The sequence below is a fragment of the Lactuca sativa genome, chromosome 6 (genome assembly GCF_002870075.4).
Source record: "Lactuca sativa cultivar Salinas chromosome 6, Lsat_Salinas_v11, whole genome shotgun sequence".
NCBI lineage: Eukaryota > Viridiplantae > Streptophyta > Magnoliopsida > Asterales > Asteraceae > Lactuca > Lactuca sativa.
This window is the reverse complement of record NC_056628.2, coordinates 138,477,805-138,497,043: the sequence shown is the minus strand read 5'-3', so window position 1 is coordinate 138,497,043 and position 19,239 is coordinate 138,477,805. Positions and strand designations below refer to the sequence as shown.

Below are 19,239 nucleotides of genomic sequence, written 5' to 3'. Positions count from 1 at the left end.
AGTTGACATATCACTGACTTTGCAGCGTTTTTCCGGTGGTTTGAATGTGACCACTCCTCATAGCCTAAATTGATTCGGTGATCATTTTGTGAGCATTAGTCATTTTTCAGTTTTCTTTGAAATTGAGCCATGTAGTTTATTTGAATTTTGGATACTTGTCAACTTAAATTGGCTAATTGACTAGGCTGGACTTAGCCACATATTCAGTCTGAATTAATGATCACCTTCAACATTCAAAGAGGAAGTTGTGAAACTAGGATGTCAATATCTTTGTAGACTTTGACTCTTATATTGCTAATCTAGGTTCATTCCTCAAAAAATTATCTTAGTATGTTGTTTGTTTATTTTTGTAAAAAGAATTTTATATTGAAAGATACCACAATCGTTCGATTTGATTGATCATATTTGTTTTATACTATATTATCAAAAAAACATGATTTTCATGATTTGAACTATGTATGGTAAATCGATACACATAAATATTCAAAAGAATATACATTTGCCTATCTTAGATGTAATTCTGTAATAGAAAAGTTTATGCTACATTATCTAGACAAGGGCACTGCCTTTAACATATTCAGTAAAAGCCAAAGCCACCAGACCCAACATCGCAACCCGCCCATTCCAAAGCTCTGCATCTGATGTCATCAGTCCACTCGACTTCGACTGCACGCTCACTCCTTTAAACAACGGCACCAACGACGCCAACGTCAACACCACACTTGTCCCGACAAACACCGCAACACCGCCGTTGCCGATCTGGGTGAACACGTCTTGACCGCTGCTCAGTTCCACAGCCATCGCCGACACAAACCCTATCATGGCTAACCTTCCGTTGATCCTCTCCGGTGCAGGTCCACTAAACGCCAACACGTCAGAGAACTTCGTGCTGACCTTTGGAGCAGGTGGCGGAGGAGGAGGAATGTTGATCTGTGGTAGTGTTGGGGTGGTTGCTGGTTTTGAAACCTCCGGTTCACCGCTTTGAGGTGTTTGTGACATACATTTGACGGAGAAGGTGGGAGTTTTCTTGAGGAGTGTGATGGGAGTTGCCATGAAGATTGAAGAAGTAGCCATGTCGGAAAAGATGGTGGTACTTTTGAGGGAGGAGAGAAGGTTGTTGGTGATGGTGATTAAGGAGGAGGATGGAGTGTTTTATAAGGGAGGGGGGAGGGGTTAAAGACAAAGTAGTGGATATTTAGAGGGCCACGTTAGTGACATTTCACGTGGCCTTCGAAATGGCCGATGAAGGGTGATTGTGGTGAAAAAGGCCTCTACATCTACACTTGTTTCATTGATTGTTTGTGCCTTTGTGGTGGGGTATGTCGACGATTGAAATTTGTGTGGTCTTTTAGGGTTTTAAGTTTTAACTTGTGTCTGGAACTTTCGATTTTGTAAATCATTTATGCATTGTATTCCTCACCTGACAACAAACTTATTGCAATATAATTTCTCTCATGTTGAAACCTTATTTGATTTTTAAGATTTTTTTATTAGTTAATTTGCATTGTTTTTTGAAAAAGTAAATTGTGAATAGTTTATTATAAATTGACTTTTAATAAAAGTGTTTATAGGGTGTCTAAGGGGTGTCAATTTAGCAACACCCTTTTAATATTTATCATTGATGTTCTATTTGTATTTTATATTAAATAATTAATAGTTAGTTAGTAGTTATTAGTTTTTTACATGTGTATCTATTAGGACCGAAAAGGTTAGTTACAAGTAGGGGTCTCGGTCTACATGGCAGGGCCGGCCCTGAGATATTGAAGACCATGTGCGATTTAACAAAAAATAGGCTCTAAAATTTGAAAGATCTCAAAATTTAAGCAAAAAAAAAATTATAGTTTAATTTTCTATTGCAAATACATAAAATTAAAATTTCATTCAAAATAATACAAAAAAAAATTAGCTTCTACTTGAAAACAGTCATCCTCCTAATATTCGTTGAAATAAACTTTTTCAATAGCATCTTCATAAGTAACTTTATCCAACATATTACGCTCAATCGTCATCAAAACCAATCCATTAAGTCGTTCTTGAGTCATTGTAAATCTTAAGTAGGACTTCAGAATCTTCAATTTTGGAAAACTCTGTTCTGCAGATGCAACAGTAACAAGAATAGTCAACATAATTTTATATGTAATAGATGTAATAGGAAAACAATCAACACGTTTTAAAAAATTTAGAATATCAATTGCTGTCAATTTTTCCTTAGGCAAGAGATGTAAAAGTAATTTTAATTCAACATATAAGTCATTTCCATCAATATCCGATTGCTCATCTTTCTTGAGTGAAGTTTCAAGAGACATACAACAAGACTTTAATGTTATATCATCTAATGAAAGCAATTTTTCTGAATTAAATAAAAAGCCAAATATTTTATCATATTATTGATATAGTTCAAACCTTGTAGTTAAAGAACTAATTGCTTGATCAACAATATAAATAAAATATTTAACTCTAAATTTCTCTTGGGCGGATTGTGAAAAACTACAAGAAGTGTCGTTTGAAATCTCATCAAAATGTTTTTTTATTTTAGGTTCACGTTTTTTAGGAAATATTGGATCGATCCCCATTTCTAAGGCAATATCTTTTGCGGTTTGTAAAGCATTTAAAAACCCATTTTCTTTATATTCCTTAAAATACGAAATTAACCCCATTATTTTTTCCATAGCAACATCAATAAACATATCTTTTGATTGCAATTGTTTGCTAATTAAATTAATAGTGTTTAACATTTCATACCAAATTACTAATGCCAATATAAACTCAAAGTTGTCAAGTTCATTTTTTGCTAAGGATTTAGCTTCACTTGTTATTTTTGGATCATTATCATTTTTGGCTACTTGAAGTAAAGCTTTTTGTATATGAAATCTTATAGCTTTAACACTATCAACACGACTCTCCCAACGAGTGGATGACAACGATTTAGGAGTTACCCCTTTCACATTATCTTTTAAAATTTGTCATCTCTTAGTGGGATTTGCAAAAATTGTATAGATACGTTGTATTGTTCCAAAAAAAACCTTTAGCTTTACCACAAGTATTAGCCATATCACATAAAGTTAAGTTCAAACTATGACAACCACAAGGAGTATAAAAAGCCCTTGAATTTATATCTAAAAGCTTTTTTTGGACTCCTTGATGTTTTCCTTTCATATTTGATCCATTATCATAACCTTGTCCACGTACATTATTAATGTCAAGATCAAGCAAATTCAATTCATTTTGTAAAACATCATAGAGTCCTTGGCCGGTTGTATCATTTACATCTAAAAACCCTAAAAAAGACTCTTCAATGCAAACAACATTTGACAAGACATCTACACATCTTAAAATAATAGTCATTTGCTCTTGGTAACTTATATCAGGAGTACAATCAAGTATTATAGAAAAATATTTTGCATTTTTTATCTTTTTAATAATCATAGACTTTATTTCTGAAGAAAGCAAAAGTATTAATTCATTTTGTATCCTATGCCCAAGATAATGTTTATGGATACCAATTTCATTTGTAATACGTTGTATATGGTTATAAGAAACCATGTCAAATTCAGCCAACATTTCAAATAAGCCTAAAAAATTTTCATTGTTATCTTCATACAATTTCTCGTTAGTACCACGAAAAGCTAGATTATGTTTAGCAAGAAATTTCACAATAGAAATAATTCTCAACAAAACTTGTCTCTAATGAACTTTTTCTTTTTCTAATTGTTTTTGAGCCGCATTATCAATAGTTTCATTTTTTTGTAATCTTAAACGCAAATCATACCAAGTATTTATAGTTTTAACATGTTTCATACTAGTTTCATACTCTTTAATTCTAGTGTTAAGATGTATCCAATCCCTAAAACCCTCATTTGCTAATTGACCCTTCCGACACCCTTTTCGAAATATTTTACAACAAAAACAAAAAATTTTATCAATTTCTTTAGAATAAACAAGCCAATCTCTATCACATTTTCCCCCATTTGGTAAAGTTTTAGTATAATATGTTGCAGAAAATCTTCTTAAATATTTATCTTTAGGACCTTTTGTAAGAGACAAATCTCTTTTAGGACCTTTCAACACTAAAATATTTATCATACTAGAATCAAGAGCATCCCGATTTCTTGGATCAAATATATCAAAAGTGTGAAAATCAACATTATCATCAACAACAACATTAGGATTATCATTAAAATCAACTTTATCACTAACATTAACATTAACATTAGCATTAACATCAACATCAACATTATCATTAACATCAACATCAACATCAACATCAACATTATCATTTTATCAAGATTAGCTTCATTAACATTTTGTGTTTCATTTTTCGTAAAGTTTTGTGTTTTTTTTGTTATAAACTTATCCATAGATCCTGCTTGAGTTTTATTATCTTCTTCAATTTTTTGTTTTTTCTTACGTTTTTCATATCCAGATGCATATTTTTTTATTTTAGGAGGCATAATAAGTTATAGAAAAGAAAGAAACGACCTTATTTATGACTTCCAATTTATAGATTCCTTCTTGGTTCAGATTTTCCACACTTCAAATCACCAAAAGAATGTAACAAAACTGCAAAGAAAAAAAATCAGAATATGCTTCTAAAGAAATCACAAAATCTGCAATGATATCATATAAGAAATCCAAAAATTACCTTATTATCATCGACACTTCAAATCAAAAAAACAAGAATATGATTCTAAGGAAATCAGAAAATTTGCAATCTGAAATGATGAGATCATAAATTCATAATTACTTCTTAGTTCTTACAAATTCGAAATTATCATAAACAAAAAAACATAAAAAGTAGAAATCTGAATTAGAATTTACCTCAATTCCTTGTTCCTTCTAAGTTCAAATTTTTGAAAACTGATATCACTGTTGATTGTTCATCCTGATTTAGTAATTTGGAATTAAAGAAAATGAAAAAAGAAGAACCGATAAGAAATCTGAAATTATCAAATTACTCAATTAGAAAAAACAAACCCATGAAACAATAAACTAAAGTTTAATTTTAGTATTATACCTTTGATTTCGAAACTCAAACTGTAAGACTGTAAGACTGTAAGATTTTGAAGCTTCTTATTTCGAATTTTGATTGTTCTGAATTCTGATATTGAACCTTCTGATTTCGAAATTTGATGGCTTTGAATTTCTTCTTTTGAATCTTCTAAAATTGTTGGTAATCTTTGTAAAAACTGATCAGTGAAGAAGAAGATAAAGAAGGAAGAAATAAGAAGTGAAGGTAAATTGATGGAATAGAATGAATGATAAATGAATGTAAATTGATGTTACCGTTCCAGCAATGATGATTCCTATTATCCATGCGTGCGTTACCAATGAAGAAACCGAAGAGTTCTCTTTTTCCCGAAAATTGAGTTCCTGCTCCCTCTTGCCTGCTTCCTGCATTCGTTAACTGAGTATATAGATGGATATAACCTAAATTTTTTGGGCCAAATGAACATACCCTATTAAAGAATGAAAAAAAATGGGCCCTCTGATTTTTTGGGCCATGTTCAAAGGCACTGGATGAACTTGCTTTGGGCCGGCTCTGTTACATGGTAATTGTAGCAGGAGGCCATATCCGTCAAGGATGAAAGGCTAAGCTAATAATCGGAATGGTGGAGCAAGAAGGTTCAAGGTCAAAATAAAGAAACTCCTTTTAAAGAATTTCTATTAAGTAGTGACAATTGGGAAAGAAGAGAGGTCAAAGAAATATTTACAAGGTGACAAGAAATTGGAAGAAGAAAGCAATAACTAAAGCAAAGGTTATGACATATGAAAAGTAAAGAGAGGAAATTGTATATACAAGTTTGCCAAATCCAAAAAGAATTGCAAAATGGACTTGGGGACACATGTATTATATTGAGGATGACAGCGGTCTGTCTCTAATAAAAAATATGTATATTAAGAGGAAGAGTAAATTACACGAATGGTCCCTATGGTTTGGGCTAATTTGTACGTATGGTCTCTAACTTATTAGTTACTTAACGATGCTACTTTGTTGGTGAGGGATTCCAATATTAAGGACATTTATGTGTGTTAACTGCTCCAACATGAGTTTCTATGTATGAATATTAAAAAACAAACTGAAAAGTAAGGAAGTGAAGATTGATTTAAGGGAGATGGGGAAATAGAGAGTTGTTGGTCTATACCAAATCGATATTATTGTGTGGTGGTCATTGGGGGAGGATGATGTGTGATGTGGCTAGAGAACCTTCTTAATTGTATCTCAAAGTCGACCGACCAATATATTAGAGGAGTTTTTTTTTTTTTTTTTTTTTTGGAACAGCATAAAATTTTATAAAAACTAGCAGGAAGCAAGGAAAAATAGCATTACATAAGAGTGCAAGCTAAAATAGGATTACGAAGCTCATAGACCCAAATGATTTTAGCTTTTCTACTCCTATTAGCAATCCAAAAATACGACTTATTGACCACACAAAATTCAAAATTTTATCAAAGGAGTACCGAATAGATATTGTTATATCGTTACTCCCAAAATTTATTAGTGAGTTAAGGATGACCTTGGGAATAAATTTTTACGATATATAAACAAGTAATCTATCAGTTTTATTAAATCTATGTTAATACTAGATTTTGTGACATCTAATTTTTTTACATCATTTGATTTTTACAAGTATTAGGAAACTTTTTCTCTTTGCTTTGTATGTTAAATATGTGGTTCTTGTTTGTCAAGCTGACTAAGTCAATTTAGTGACGGTTTTGTGGCAGTTTGTAAATGTCAATATGATAGTTTTCAGATAAGGAGTTATATCCCTTTTTGGTTATTTAAATCTGGTACACACAAGAATCATAACATTTTCATTCTCTGTTTGTCACTGAATTTTATCCAATTGATATTTTGATTGTACCATCAAAATAATTCAATTTGAAAGTGTATCATGACTTTCAATGGTATCCAAGCAATCAAAATAACCCGTTTTTCTAACATTAGGAAGGGTCACTTTTCCAACATATGATAGTGCTAGGCCAAAAGACCTGTGTTTTAATTGAATATCATTGTAACAACCCAAAAATCAGGGGTAACAATTTCATTTTTAATATAACCCAAACATAGATATCATTTATTCCAATCATTCCAAAACATTGTTAATTAAAACATTTCATTCATTGTGGAAAGCATGGGTGTGTACGCTGCGGTCAAGCTGAGCCCTTCCTTTCCTAAAGTTAAATATCTGAAACCATAAACAAAACTGTAAGCACGAAGCTTAGTGAATTCCCCAGAGCATACCTCATACAATCCACATAATCTCATAATATTTATTAGTTATATTAGCTACATATCCACATAAGTCATATCAATCATATAAGCCATGAATATAAACATATAAGGATGTCGTGGGCTCGTCCCCAGGGTCTTACTCCAGGATGTCATGGGCTCCCCACATGGTCTTACACCTAAATGCCACGGGCTCTCCCATGGTCTTTAATAGGAAAGCCATGGGCTCTCCACATGGTCTTACATCTGGTTACCATGGGCTCTCCCATGGTCTTTAGTAAGAAAGTTATGGGCTCTCCGCATGGTCTTACATCCAGGTGCCATGGGCTCTCCCATGGGCTTTCATGCAAGTATCACAAAGACAACTAGCATACCACATACCACATAGTCAGCTAGTATATCACTTAATCACTAGCATACCACATATACGTGCATACCAAACATATCAATAGTGAATCTACATTAACACTAAAACATAGTAAGAAAGCCATAGGCTCTCCACATGGTCTTACATCCAGGTGCCATGGGCTCTCCCATGGTCTTCCATACAAGCATACCACATATACCACTAGCATACTTCCTATGACATAACCAGCTAACATGCCACATAATACAACTTTAGCTAGTGTATCACATAACATAAAATGGGCTGACATTGGTGCCTTCGACCCGTTGGTATGGTGAGGAGACTCACTTCGCATTGCTCAAGTTCCACGGGTAAAATCTTAGCTGCTGGTTGATAGGTTCCTAAACTATCAACATCAAAACGACACCCAATTAATAATTGGGTTCCAATACATAACCATAATTCCATGGTTAGGGTAAAAGACTATTTTACCCCTGACTTAGCTTTATTCAACTCCAAGGCCCAATCCAAAAGCCCAAAAGTCAAACTATGGACCAAAGCCCAACATATGGCCTAATTTTCCAAATTGGACCCAAACCTCTACATGGGCTTATCTTAAGGCCCAACCATTTAATCCAGTCTCATAATCATCAAGGCCTAATTATGGCCCAATTTTCCAAATTGGGCCCAAGCCTTTCCAACGGGCCTTATCCTAAAGACCAATAATTTCCTTAGTCCATAAATATGTTCCCAATTGGCCCACAAAGGCCCACAACAACTCAGTCCAATAAGTGACCTAATAAGAACCCAAACCCAATTAGGGTTTTTCACATAAAATGACGATTAGGGTTAAGTGTTCCTACTTAACCTGTTAAGGACTTAATCTATTAAGGATTTAATTGTAAAGTCATGATTTTTCGCGAAAAAATTTCATTTATTTTTAAAATCTTTTAACGGAAAATGCAACGGAAGAGTGTACACATTATTTATTTTAAAAACATTTCAAACCACCAAGTTACGTTCAATTTAAAACCAAAATATCAAAAGTATTTAATTGTAGTGGAAGCATAAGTATCAAAAAATAAATAACGTTTCCAAGTGGCATCTTTATTCTAAGGATAAACTACCAAAAAATGACCCCATCTCACCAAGCGAAGCTCTTAAGCTACCTGTACCAATCATAAAGGCACAAAGCAAAGAAACAAGTGTCAACAAATGCTTCGTGAGCCAATAAGAGTTTGTACACAATCAAAGGGAAAACATACCATCCCTTAACGGGTCAATCATTCATATTTTAATCATATAAACAAAATTCACATACCAATCAATAATCAATCATATTTCACATAAAATTCAATCATTCAACTTTGTATCATCCATTCACATATCATTCATTTATGTAACATCAATTGTATTTCATGCATAATCATATCGTAATCGTATATCATCATATAAAAAAAAATGTATCATAATCGTATAGGCATAGGTAGTCTCGTAGTAATACCTAACCCAAAAGGAAAACCCGTTCGCTACTTGTGTGTCTGGACAACCAAGTGCTTTAGGTGGTTCGTGACTCCCACCTGCCACACCGACCCCAAGACTCCACTTTCACTACTCCGACTATGTAATGTACAAGTACATCGCGGTGCCGTTCTGGTGTTGGTACAAGCAGTGGCATTCGTCCGCCACCTCCCAACACCTACGTGATGTCTGTACAAGCCTCGTTCGAATGGCCAACATCACTCCAATCCGCAAACACCGAAGTGTACGCGTACAATGTGTCGCACGGGCATCTAGAAAGACCGATCAACTCGTAAATGGATTAATCTCTTTTCCTAGAAGGTATTTCTCAACTAACGAGGCTCGAATGTATCTGGATAGGGTTTCATGCTAAGTGTTAGGTCCTACCCTTGCCCTCTATGCATAACCCCACATAATCGATCGTAAATCAAGTACAAGCATACAATATTCGTATTATCATAACCAAGATTCATAACATCTCCCTATCTAATAAACAAAACCTGTTTGAAACGTGTCCTAACAAAAATTCACTTTCTTGCCAATGTTAAATCCCATTTTTACCCCTGCTTGGTTTCACGTAGCATTACATACGGAAATTAGATATGGAAATATGGCAATTTGAATGTGGAATTTGGAATATGGATGGAAATCGAATGGAATATTGAATCAATTTCGTTATATGCCCGATTAAGAGCATCTTTTTATTGTATCAATATCAATCATATCAATTACATTTAAATTTGATTATTAGGTCGATTTGATCTTATTATGTTCAATATATACTTGAAGCATACAAATATGAATCATTCTTTACAGCATCATCTTCCAACAATCAAGCATCATCCATACTTCAGTTATTAGATATTCAATCAGCGGCTTCAATCATTCGGTAAGTTTCTTCTTCTCAATTCTGCTTCTCATTGTGTATATGTAATCCCCTGCTTCTCAATGTCTGTGTTAATTGCAAAAGAACGATCAAAAACTTATTTGACAATCATAATTCGTCTGAATATGGTTCTGTTCATCTATCGCTCCCCTTTCTTAGTCGAGAGATACCATCGCAAATTACCAATCGCAGGCGGCATGCCCTCTCTCTCTCTCTCTACCCCCATCGCAATCTGCTTTACTGCTTACGTTGCTTCTTCGAGTCTATCCCATTGAACTATTGAAGGTACGCCTGCGATTGGTAAATAATCAGATTTATATGAATTAGGACTTAGGCCACATTAACGTTGTATGTTATTGTTTTACTTATAATTACCGATTTTATCACTGAGGCTGTCAAATTCTATGTTTTTTGTTTTTCTGAACCTGATATGCTTGATATATCATAATCTGTAAATCTGTAAAATATGGAGAATGTATTTTCATCTTTTTATCTAATTCTCTGTTTTTTGTTTTTTCTGAACCTGATATGCTTGAATCACTGAGGTTGTCCCTGTTTGTTTTTCATCTTTTTATCTGCCTACTACTCCAGGGACATATTGGTAATTTTTACATCAGGGGTATATAGTTTATTTGAATATGTTTGAATGTTTTATAATACTTTATTGCATTATTCAGAATCTTTTTATCCACCTACTACTACAGGGACATAATTGTAATTATGTTTGTCTTTATATGTTCTGTGTAATTTTGTTCCATTATTTTTTCTTAATATGTTATGTCTTTCTGTGTAATTTTGTTCTATTTTAGTTCTGAACCTGATATGCTTGATATTTCATAATCTGTAACTATGGAATTGGAAGTCAATTCATCAACATCATCCTCCCTAATAGTATCCTTTCCATCAATGCTTATCTTTATATAACATAATAAACATTAGTTCCAATAGTTACAAAGTAAAATAACAGAAGGAAAGAAAAATGTATTCCAACAGTACAGTACAAAAAAAAAAATTATATGTGCAACAAAATTCGAAAATATTACATATAATGGCATTGTACTTTTATTTTTCATGTTATAAGTAAGTTCAATGGACGAAAATGCCCTGTTTGTTTTTCATCTTTTTATCCGCCTACAACTCCAGGGACATATTGGTAATTTTCACAGCAGCGGTATATAGTTTGTTTGAATATGTTTGAATGTTTTATAATAATTTATTGTATTATTCAGAATCTTTTTATCCGCCTACTACTCCAGGGACATAATTGTAATTATGTTTGTCTTTATATTTTTTGTGTAATTTTGTTCCATTATTTTTTCTTAATATGTTATGTCTTTCTATTATAGTGACAATGGCAGATAGAAATGTCACTTTGATCAAAGACTTAGACAACATGAGGGATGATTAAACACTAAAAGTGTGTATTATCCGGCTGTGGAGATCATTATCCAAAGTTAACCCTAGTATTGTCAAAGCACTTGAAATGATATTAATGGATGAGATGGTAAAATATCCTATTCTAATTACATTATTCAAAATTATTTTTTTTTGTTTATTTGCTCATTCCAATAATATTATTTAAAATCATTCATGGTCAAATAATTGATTCAATGTTGACCAATTTATATAAATTAATATACAATTGTTTCGCAATATATATAATATTCTTACGATATGTGAATAGGGTACAAAAATCCGAGCAAGTGTCTACCCAAGAGATACACTTTTAAAACTGAAAGAAGATAAAGCAATTTACATCCGATCCCCCACTATAGCTCCAAACAGATACATTTTTAAAATAAGTGATGTACTCTCCAAGTTAAACTTGCATGGACGAAAAACTGTTAATGATTGTCTAACTTTTTAGTCCAAAACAACATATGACTTTTGTTGTGTATCGTTTGAAAGCATTATTTCTGCAACAGCTACATCTAATAACTCAATTGGTAAATGTTTCCCCTATTTAATTGCATCTTATATTTAATTCTTTAATTTTACATCATTTTGACATATTGTATTATCATTTTGTAGATGTTATTGGTGAAGTTGTTTCGTTAGGAAAGCTTGATTCCCGTGATGTCAGCAAATCCAAACATCGGCTAACTTTACAAATCATAACTTTTCTTATATTATATCTTATATTATTATTATTATTATTATTATTATTATTATTATTATTATTATTATATATTAAATTGATTAGGTTACAACTGCCATATGTAATTTTATTATTATATTATCATTTAACCCGTACTGTTTTTGCAGAGGTTTGCAGGTTAACGTCACATTGTTTGGAGATATTGCATACCAATTGATTTCTTATCTTGAAGCACATAAAGAAGTTGGTCGTGTGGTTGTTATTTTGCAGTTTGCAAGACTTAATGTCTATAACGGTACATTTCTTATAAAAGGACCCCTTTGTTATTTTAGGCTTTTATATTGCTCATTATTTTAACTATTTTAACAGTTATTATAAACACACACCGATGTTCATAAATGTTGATCTTCCCGAAATTGTTACATTCACAGATAGGTAACAATCTATTTTAATAATTCATTGTTTTTTTTGTTTCTTTTTAATAATTTTACTAATTTCATAATTAATCTATCAAATAAAAAAAACAACATGGTTGGATTACGAGGAATTCAAAATCCTTCTTCTTCTTTGACCGTTGATAGCTCTCAATCATGCAATGAATATGATGACTTTTTGACAAATCACAACGTTAAAAATGTTGTCGATTTGCTAGAACCACAAGAGGTATGTGAATAATTTAGTTTTTTTTAATGTGATTTTGTTATCTATTATTCGTTTATTATAATATTATAATTGTATTTTTTTTTATGATTCTTTTTGTATTTTATATTTTTTAAGGTCGGGAAATATATCATTGTTGGTACCATTTATGGTATCCGACAAGATATTGATTGGTATTATGATGCGTGTTCAAAATGTGGAAGGAAGGTTGAACCAAGAAACGTTTTCAGCGGTCCAGATAGTGGTGATGCAAGTGTGGTTGTTGAATGTTATAATTCTAAGTGTAAAAAAAGGAGATATCTTCAGTTCCAAGGTTTTTAAAATTTAACAATAGTTCACCCACAAATTAAATACATTAACAAACATTACACATTAAACATATTTAATATTTAATATGATATTTATGTCGTACTTTTTTGTAGGTATAAAATACCTATTCGTGTCCAAGATGAATCTGGAACAATCACACTCACTATGTTTGATAGAGATGCTTATAAACTCGTCAAAAAACGTGCAAGTGAACCCATAGAGAAAATCAAACAGACATACTATAAATATATTATTTGTTTTATTAAATTCTATTATCTATTTGATTTTATCTATATTAATGTGCTTTTAACCATAATAATATTACATAACTCATTCTTTCCAGGCTGGTGATGATCCGAGATTGTATCCTTATGACCTCAACTGTCTGGTGCATAAAAAGATGGCATTCGTGTTAGATGTTAATAGTTTTAACGTATCCAATAACTACAATCGTTTTGGGATACTTGGCTATACGCTTGATAGTAACATTATCAATGTTTTGGAAAAAAAGTTAGCTGTTGAGGTATTTATATACATATATTTTTATGTTTTTTGAAAATTAATTAATTATTATGATGCATACTTTTATTTAATGATCGTCACTAATTAATTGTAAATCTTGATGGAACAAAAATTTAATCCCACAAATGATAATACATATTTAAACTTTTGAAGCAGGGAGGTAATTCTACAAATGCTGACGATACAAAATCGCATCTCACGAAGCATCTCATGAAACAAAGTCATTAAAGGTTATAATATAAATCCACATTTTTTAATTTTATATAAATTCCTTTTATAAATTATTTTTTTGTTAATTTGTTAATATTATCGTACTAACGCTGTTTCGGGTTTTTGCTTTAAGGACGCGATATAACAAACCAGTGATAATTTGACCCCTTCCATGCATGACAAATAGAAGCTACAAGTCCGTTCAAGTTTAATTCGCCCACAATGGTAAAAAAGCGAAACGTTGGAGATAGCATTGATATTGATGAGTATGATAATGTGAATTCGTCGACAAAAATACCTCGCTTGAATTCCAGGGTGGATGGAAACACAGGTCTATTAATACCAAAGCTTGAAAAGTAATTTTAGATTGTCCTTTTTATGCACCAACAATATTCTTGAATTATTTTTTTTGGGGATTTTGTTTGACAGTTTTGCTCTTCGTGGTGTTCAGTATTCAAACATTGATAGTTCTTGGTTTCTTTACGCTGCTAATCTCTATCTTAAGTAAAAAACTGCTTTTTGGGTTATGCCTGTAATTAGATTAATCTTCTTTTAATATATGTGTGTCTATTGATAGTGTAAAAGAAGGAAACCATTATGTTTTTAAAGATTTTTTTTACCAATATATTTGCAATAAAATTCAAAAAAATTAAAAAATATACCATTCTACTTTTCATTTTCGTGTTATAAGTATATTTGCTCTATAAAAAAGATGTCTCAAATATGAATAAATTCAATAAAATCCTGTTGAAAATAATACTCATTTTTTGTACATGGACATATTGGTAATTTTCACAATAAAATGGTATATCGGTGAATGCATTCTTGGGAATGTGCTTGTATATTATTTGAGGTAATGTATGAAACAAAAATTGTAATGAAGCTGTCAAATGAGATTTGTCATGATATTGAACACGCAACAGGAAGAAACAATGCATTAGATGTCAATTTTGCCCTTTGTCAATTCTTTTGTTCATCTCTACAATTTCAATCATTTAAATTCCATTAAAATTGTTTATTGATTGTTATAATATTGAACACGCAACAGGAGGAAACAATGCATGACATATTAACTAATCATTCTCTAGTTACAAAGGGTAGAATGGTAATTAGAACAACCTGTTCAAAATAATGCTCATTTTTTTATAGTGACATATTGGTAATTTTCACAACAGGGGTATATAGTTTGTGACTTTATGTGTTTTTCTCTTACAAAGGGTAGAATAGTACCGGATCATTGATATGGATCCAGATCATTCACAACTTAATCATATCTTCCCGTTTCTTAAGCACTACAAAGTACAAAACAGTACCGGAAACAAAATTTATATATCCTAAGGACGAAAATGCCCTCGCCACGGGATTCCTTGTGATGTAATAAATCTAGCCTAAAAGAAGAAAAATGTGTTTACCCTTAAAGCACATACCACTAAGATGTAATCCCATGAACCTCTGCAAACTCTTAGGTTTTTTATACAGTTATACCTGTTTAAAACACATAGTTTTTTACTAAAAGGTAGCGGTTAAGAAAAATATTTACTATAATATAGTACTTTTAAAATTATTTCCCATTTAATTGTACTTAAATAAAATAAATGAAATCATGTTAATTGTCTTTTGATGCTCACATTACTTGCAAAACCATTTGGCAACCCTTAGCACCGCTGCAAACCCCTACTGTGCATGAGTGCGCATACATCCATTGAACCTACCACAACCACATTTTCCCTGCTTCAACGATTGAAGTCTACTGGTTTTTTATTTTTTTCATAACAAGCATTGCCAGTAATACCTAGTCTACATGTTGTGTTGTGCAGTGTTTACACCTATGACACGATCACCGTCCGACATCGTCAACTCCAAAACACTGCTGAAATTCTCCCCAAACCACACTGCGGATGAACCTCTACATCCGCCTTGCCACCGACTAACCCATTCATAACCCTCGGTATCATCTGTTAAACAACCCCTCCCCCCTCCAAATTTCCAAGTTATATGACATTGATTGAACGACCAATGTTTGAAACAAATATATACGAGAAATGTTTTGGCACAAGATCTATGAACGTGGTGCATTTCCAACAATTTCCTTTTCGATTTCCAAATTGTTTGGTTGTATTCATATTCCAATGAGCAAACCAAGTTCGCAGCCGGAAGAATCTAAATCTGTCAATATATTTAATTCGTGTTTGGTTGTTTTTATTTATGACCGTTTATGTTTGTTTTCATTTTCTAGCGAGCAAACAAGCGAAAGAGAAATCTTTTTATAATGTTTTGAAATTATCTTGTTGGCCATCATTTTCCAGCGACAAATGCGAGAAAAATGAGCGGTGGGGAGGCGCATAATTAATTTCTTATATTTTTGGTATAAAAGGGATAGGTCCACATGAATTTTAAAATTTTACAATCTTTTAGTAAATAAATTTAAAAGTACCGTAGATATGTAAATACTTTTAAAAAACACAATGCTCTTGTACAAAACTCTAAAACACATACCACTATTTCAGGTATTATAAGTCTAAATTACTTCAAATAAATCAGAAAAATAAAAATGGTTATGTTATTACAGTTTTTTATAGTGAAATTATAAACTTCAAAAAATCAGTATTCTGCAATTAATTAGTATTCTACAAATGTAAAATACCGTTTTTGTTATTTTATTGTTTCACGTAGTAATCGATGTGGAATATGGAAATTTGAAATTGAATATTGAATCCAATATGGAATCCATATAACTCCCTATTTTAATTACCGATTTTTATCTTTGCTACCAGTTGTACACATTAACTCAAAATCATTTCTTACCCGATTAAGAGCATGTTATTATGGTATCCATATCAATCACATCGATTACATTTAATTTTGATTATTATGTCGATTTGATCATATTATTGTCAATATATATTTCAAAAATATGATAATCAATATTTCTTTACAGCATTATGTTTTCAAGTTTCTGAATCATGGACTAATTATTTATCGGATATTCAATCTTAGACTTCAATCTCGATTTCAGTTTCTTCTTCTCAATTCTGCTTCTTAATTTATTTATAGCATCGTGTTTCCAAGGTTCTTTACAGCATTGTCTTCCAACAATCAAGCATCATCGACACTTCAGTTATTGGAGTCTGTGTCAACGACTTCAATCCTTCGGTAAGTTTCTGCTTCTCAATTCTGCTTCTCATTGTGTATATGTAAGCCCCTGCTTCTCAATGTCTGTGTTAATCGCAAAATTGAAAGTTATTTATGCTTCTTAATGTGTATGCGTGTGTGTGACACTTTAACTGATACCTTATTCGTATTTCACTATGAGATATTGTCCTAAATAACAACGATCAAAAGAACGATCAAAAACTTATTTGACAATCATAATTCCTCTTAATATGGTTCTGTTCATCAATCGCTCCCCTTTCTCGGTCGAGAGATACCATCACAAATTACCAATCGCAGGCGGCAGGCCCTCTCTCTCTCTCTCTCACCGCAATCTGGTTTACTGCTTACGTTGCTTCTTCGCAAAATTGAAACTATATCATCGCAAAATTGAAATTTTTTATTCTTTTGGAGATAATACCATCGCAAAATTATATCAATGTTTATTGTTTTGGTTCATATTTTTACTGTGTTTGTCCAAAATTGAAACCTTTGTCCATTTTGGTTCATGTTTACCAATACAATTTTGTCATTTTGAACGTAAGGCAGCAGGTAGAGAAAATTCACCTTTGTATGTTAATTAATCATTCCCAAGTTACAAATGGTAGAATGGTAATTAGAACAAATTTTTTTTTCTATTAAATTGGTTCACCAAGTAAAAAAATTGGTTCAGGTCATGTTTATAGGCCAGATTCATTGACGGATTACACAAAGAAACCTAAAAGTACCGTCAAACTCATAGGCCAGATTCATTGACGGATTACACAAAGAAACCTAAAAGTACCGTCAAACTCATACGAATAGAAATGTAATTTTGATTATTTTTATTTTTTTAGTTCGGGGGTATTTCTGTCATGTTTTATAGAAATAAATTTTTTTTCTGTTTTTTGTGTTATATTTTCTCTGCTTAGGTATTACGTGATTGTATTTTGTATTACTTGATTGATTGGTCCCATTTTGAATTAAGGGGCATTTCTGTCATGTTTTACTATAATTATATTTTTTTGTCATTGATCTGAACCGGTTTAAACCAAAAACATATTAACTAAAGCCATTTGTAGACTAATTTCTTTAGTATTGGGAGTAGAGTATCTATGCATGTAGTTAAGGTGTTTGCCTTATTTTTTATAAACTATAAGGTGGAGGTAGTTATCATTTTTCATTTTAGCTATTTCTCATGTATACCTATTTGCATATAATTTATAGTGACTACATTCATGTTACTGATTTTGATAACCCAATGATGGTTTGTTTAAAGGGTGTGGCTCGTTTTTTAATTTTACCCAATATTTTGTAGTTTTTCTCTTATTTTACTTATTATGTCATTATATTTGCATTAGATAAAAAAAACATATACCTGAACTTACTTGATCGAGACATATTTCTATTAAGTAAAAGATAAAAACACCTTGGTAATTATAGAACTCTAACATCAAATATGAATAAATAGGTTAAGCGGTGTGGTTTTATGCAATTTAAATAGGTGTGTCTTGTAGAAGGGGCATTTCTGTCAATTGCATATTTCACGCCTCTTCATTAAAAGGAAAAGTATATATGTATGTCGATCCATTATCCACTGTTATAATGTATCATGAGGTTTGTTAATTGTTATAAGTATGTTTAAAGGACGAAAATGCCCTCGCCACATATATCTCATATCTTACATATTACATATACAAAATTAATGTGTTACGGGTATATTGGTAAACTTATTTATGGTTGTAAATGATTTTTTAAGAGGCATGTGGAAAAACTGATTGTTTTAATTACCAGTATACCATCTATAGAACTATTTTAAGGATTTTATAATTTTTGTTTTTATTATTAGTACTCCAGGGACATAATGGTAATTTGCGCTCAACCACATTGACAATTAATACATTTCGTGTTATTTTAGTCATTCATGAGTGCAACTATATAAATTTATATTTCAGTTTCTCTTTGTTCTTCTCATTATTAGTACTCTAGGGACATAATGGTAAATTCTTTGTCTTTATATTTTTTGTATGTACTTTTATGCTTTTGTTGTTCAAAAATATTGTATGTGTGTTTCTGGTTTATTTTCTTAGTTTGAATATACTTTTTATCTTGATATATTCAACTTATTTTGAAGAAAAATTAATATTGATAATACATAATTGATATGTGTATTTTTATATATATTTTTATGCATTATATCTTAATATTTTGGCCTTTATTATTCTCTTTTAGAACGAAAAAGTACTCACAATGCTTTAAATTATGATTTGCAGCTATTCGTTGTCGATAAAGCACAAAAGAAAAGACTGAAGCAGAAATCGGGCTTA

At 31.7% G+C, this 19,239-nt stretch overlaps 1 protein-coding gene, 1 long non-coding RNA gene and 1 pseudogene across 2 annotated transcripts; 1 reads left to right on the top strand and 2 right to left on the bottom strand.

Moving 5' to 3' along the window:
• Positions 1-420: 420 nt before the first annotated feature.
• On the bottom strand, positions 421-1,137 carry LOC111881935 (early light-induced protein 1, chloroplastic). Its single transcript, XM_023878314.3, has one exon. It carries the CDS (start codon positions 1,072-1,074, stop codon positions 550-552), a length of 525 nt encoding a protein of 174 aa, XP_023734082.1. The 5' UTR covers positions 1,075-1,137; the 3' UTR covers positions 421-549.
• Positions 1,138-1,931: 794 nt separating this feature from the next.
• Positions 1,932-5,397, bottom strand: LOC111881929 (uncharacterized; annotated as a pseudogene).
• A 4,350-nt stretch (positions 5,398-9,747) lies between these two features.
• Positions 9,748-11,875, top strand: LOC128126637 (uncharacterized). The gene is made up of 3 exons (XR_008224607.1): positions 9,748-9,987; positions 11,331-11,488; positions 11,669-11,875. It is a non-coding gene; the product is annotated as an uncharacterized LOC128126637 (long non-coding RNA).
• Positions 11,876-19,239: the final 7,364 nt, after the last annotated feature.

Excerpts from the sequence above, each read along its gene's own strand:
- LOC111881935 (XM_023878314.3), bottom strand. The coding sequence starts at position 1,074 with ATGGCTACTTCTTCAATCTTCATGGCAACTCCCATCACACTCCTCAAG.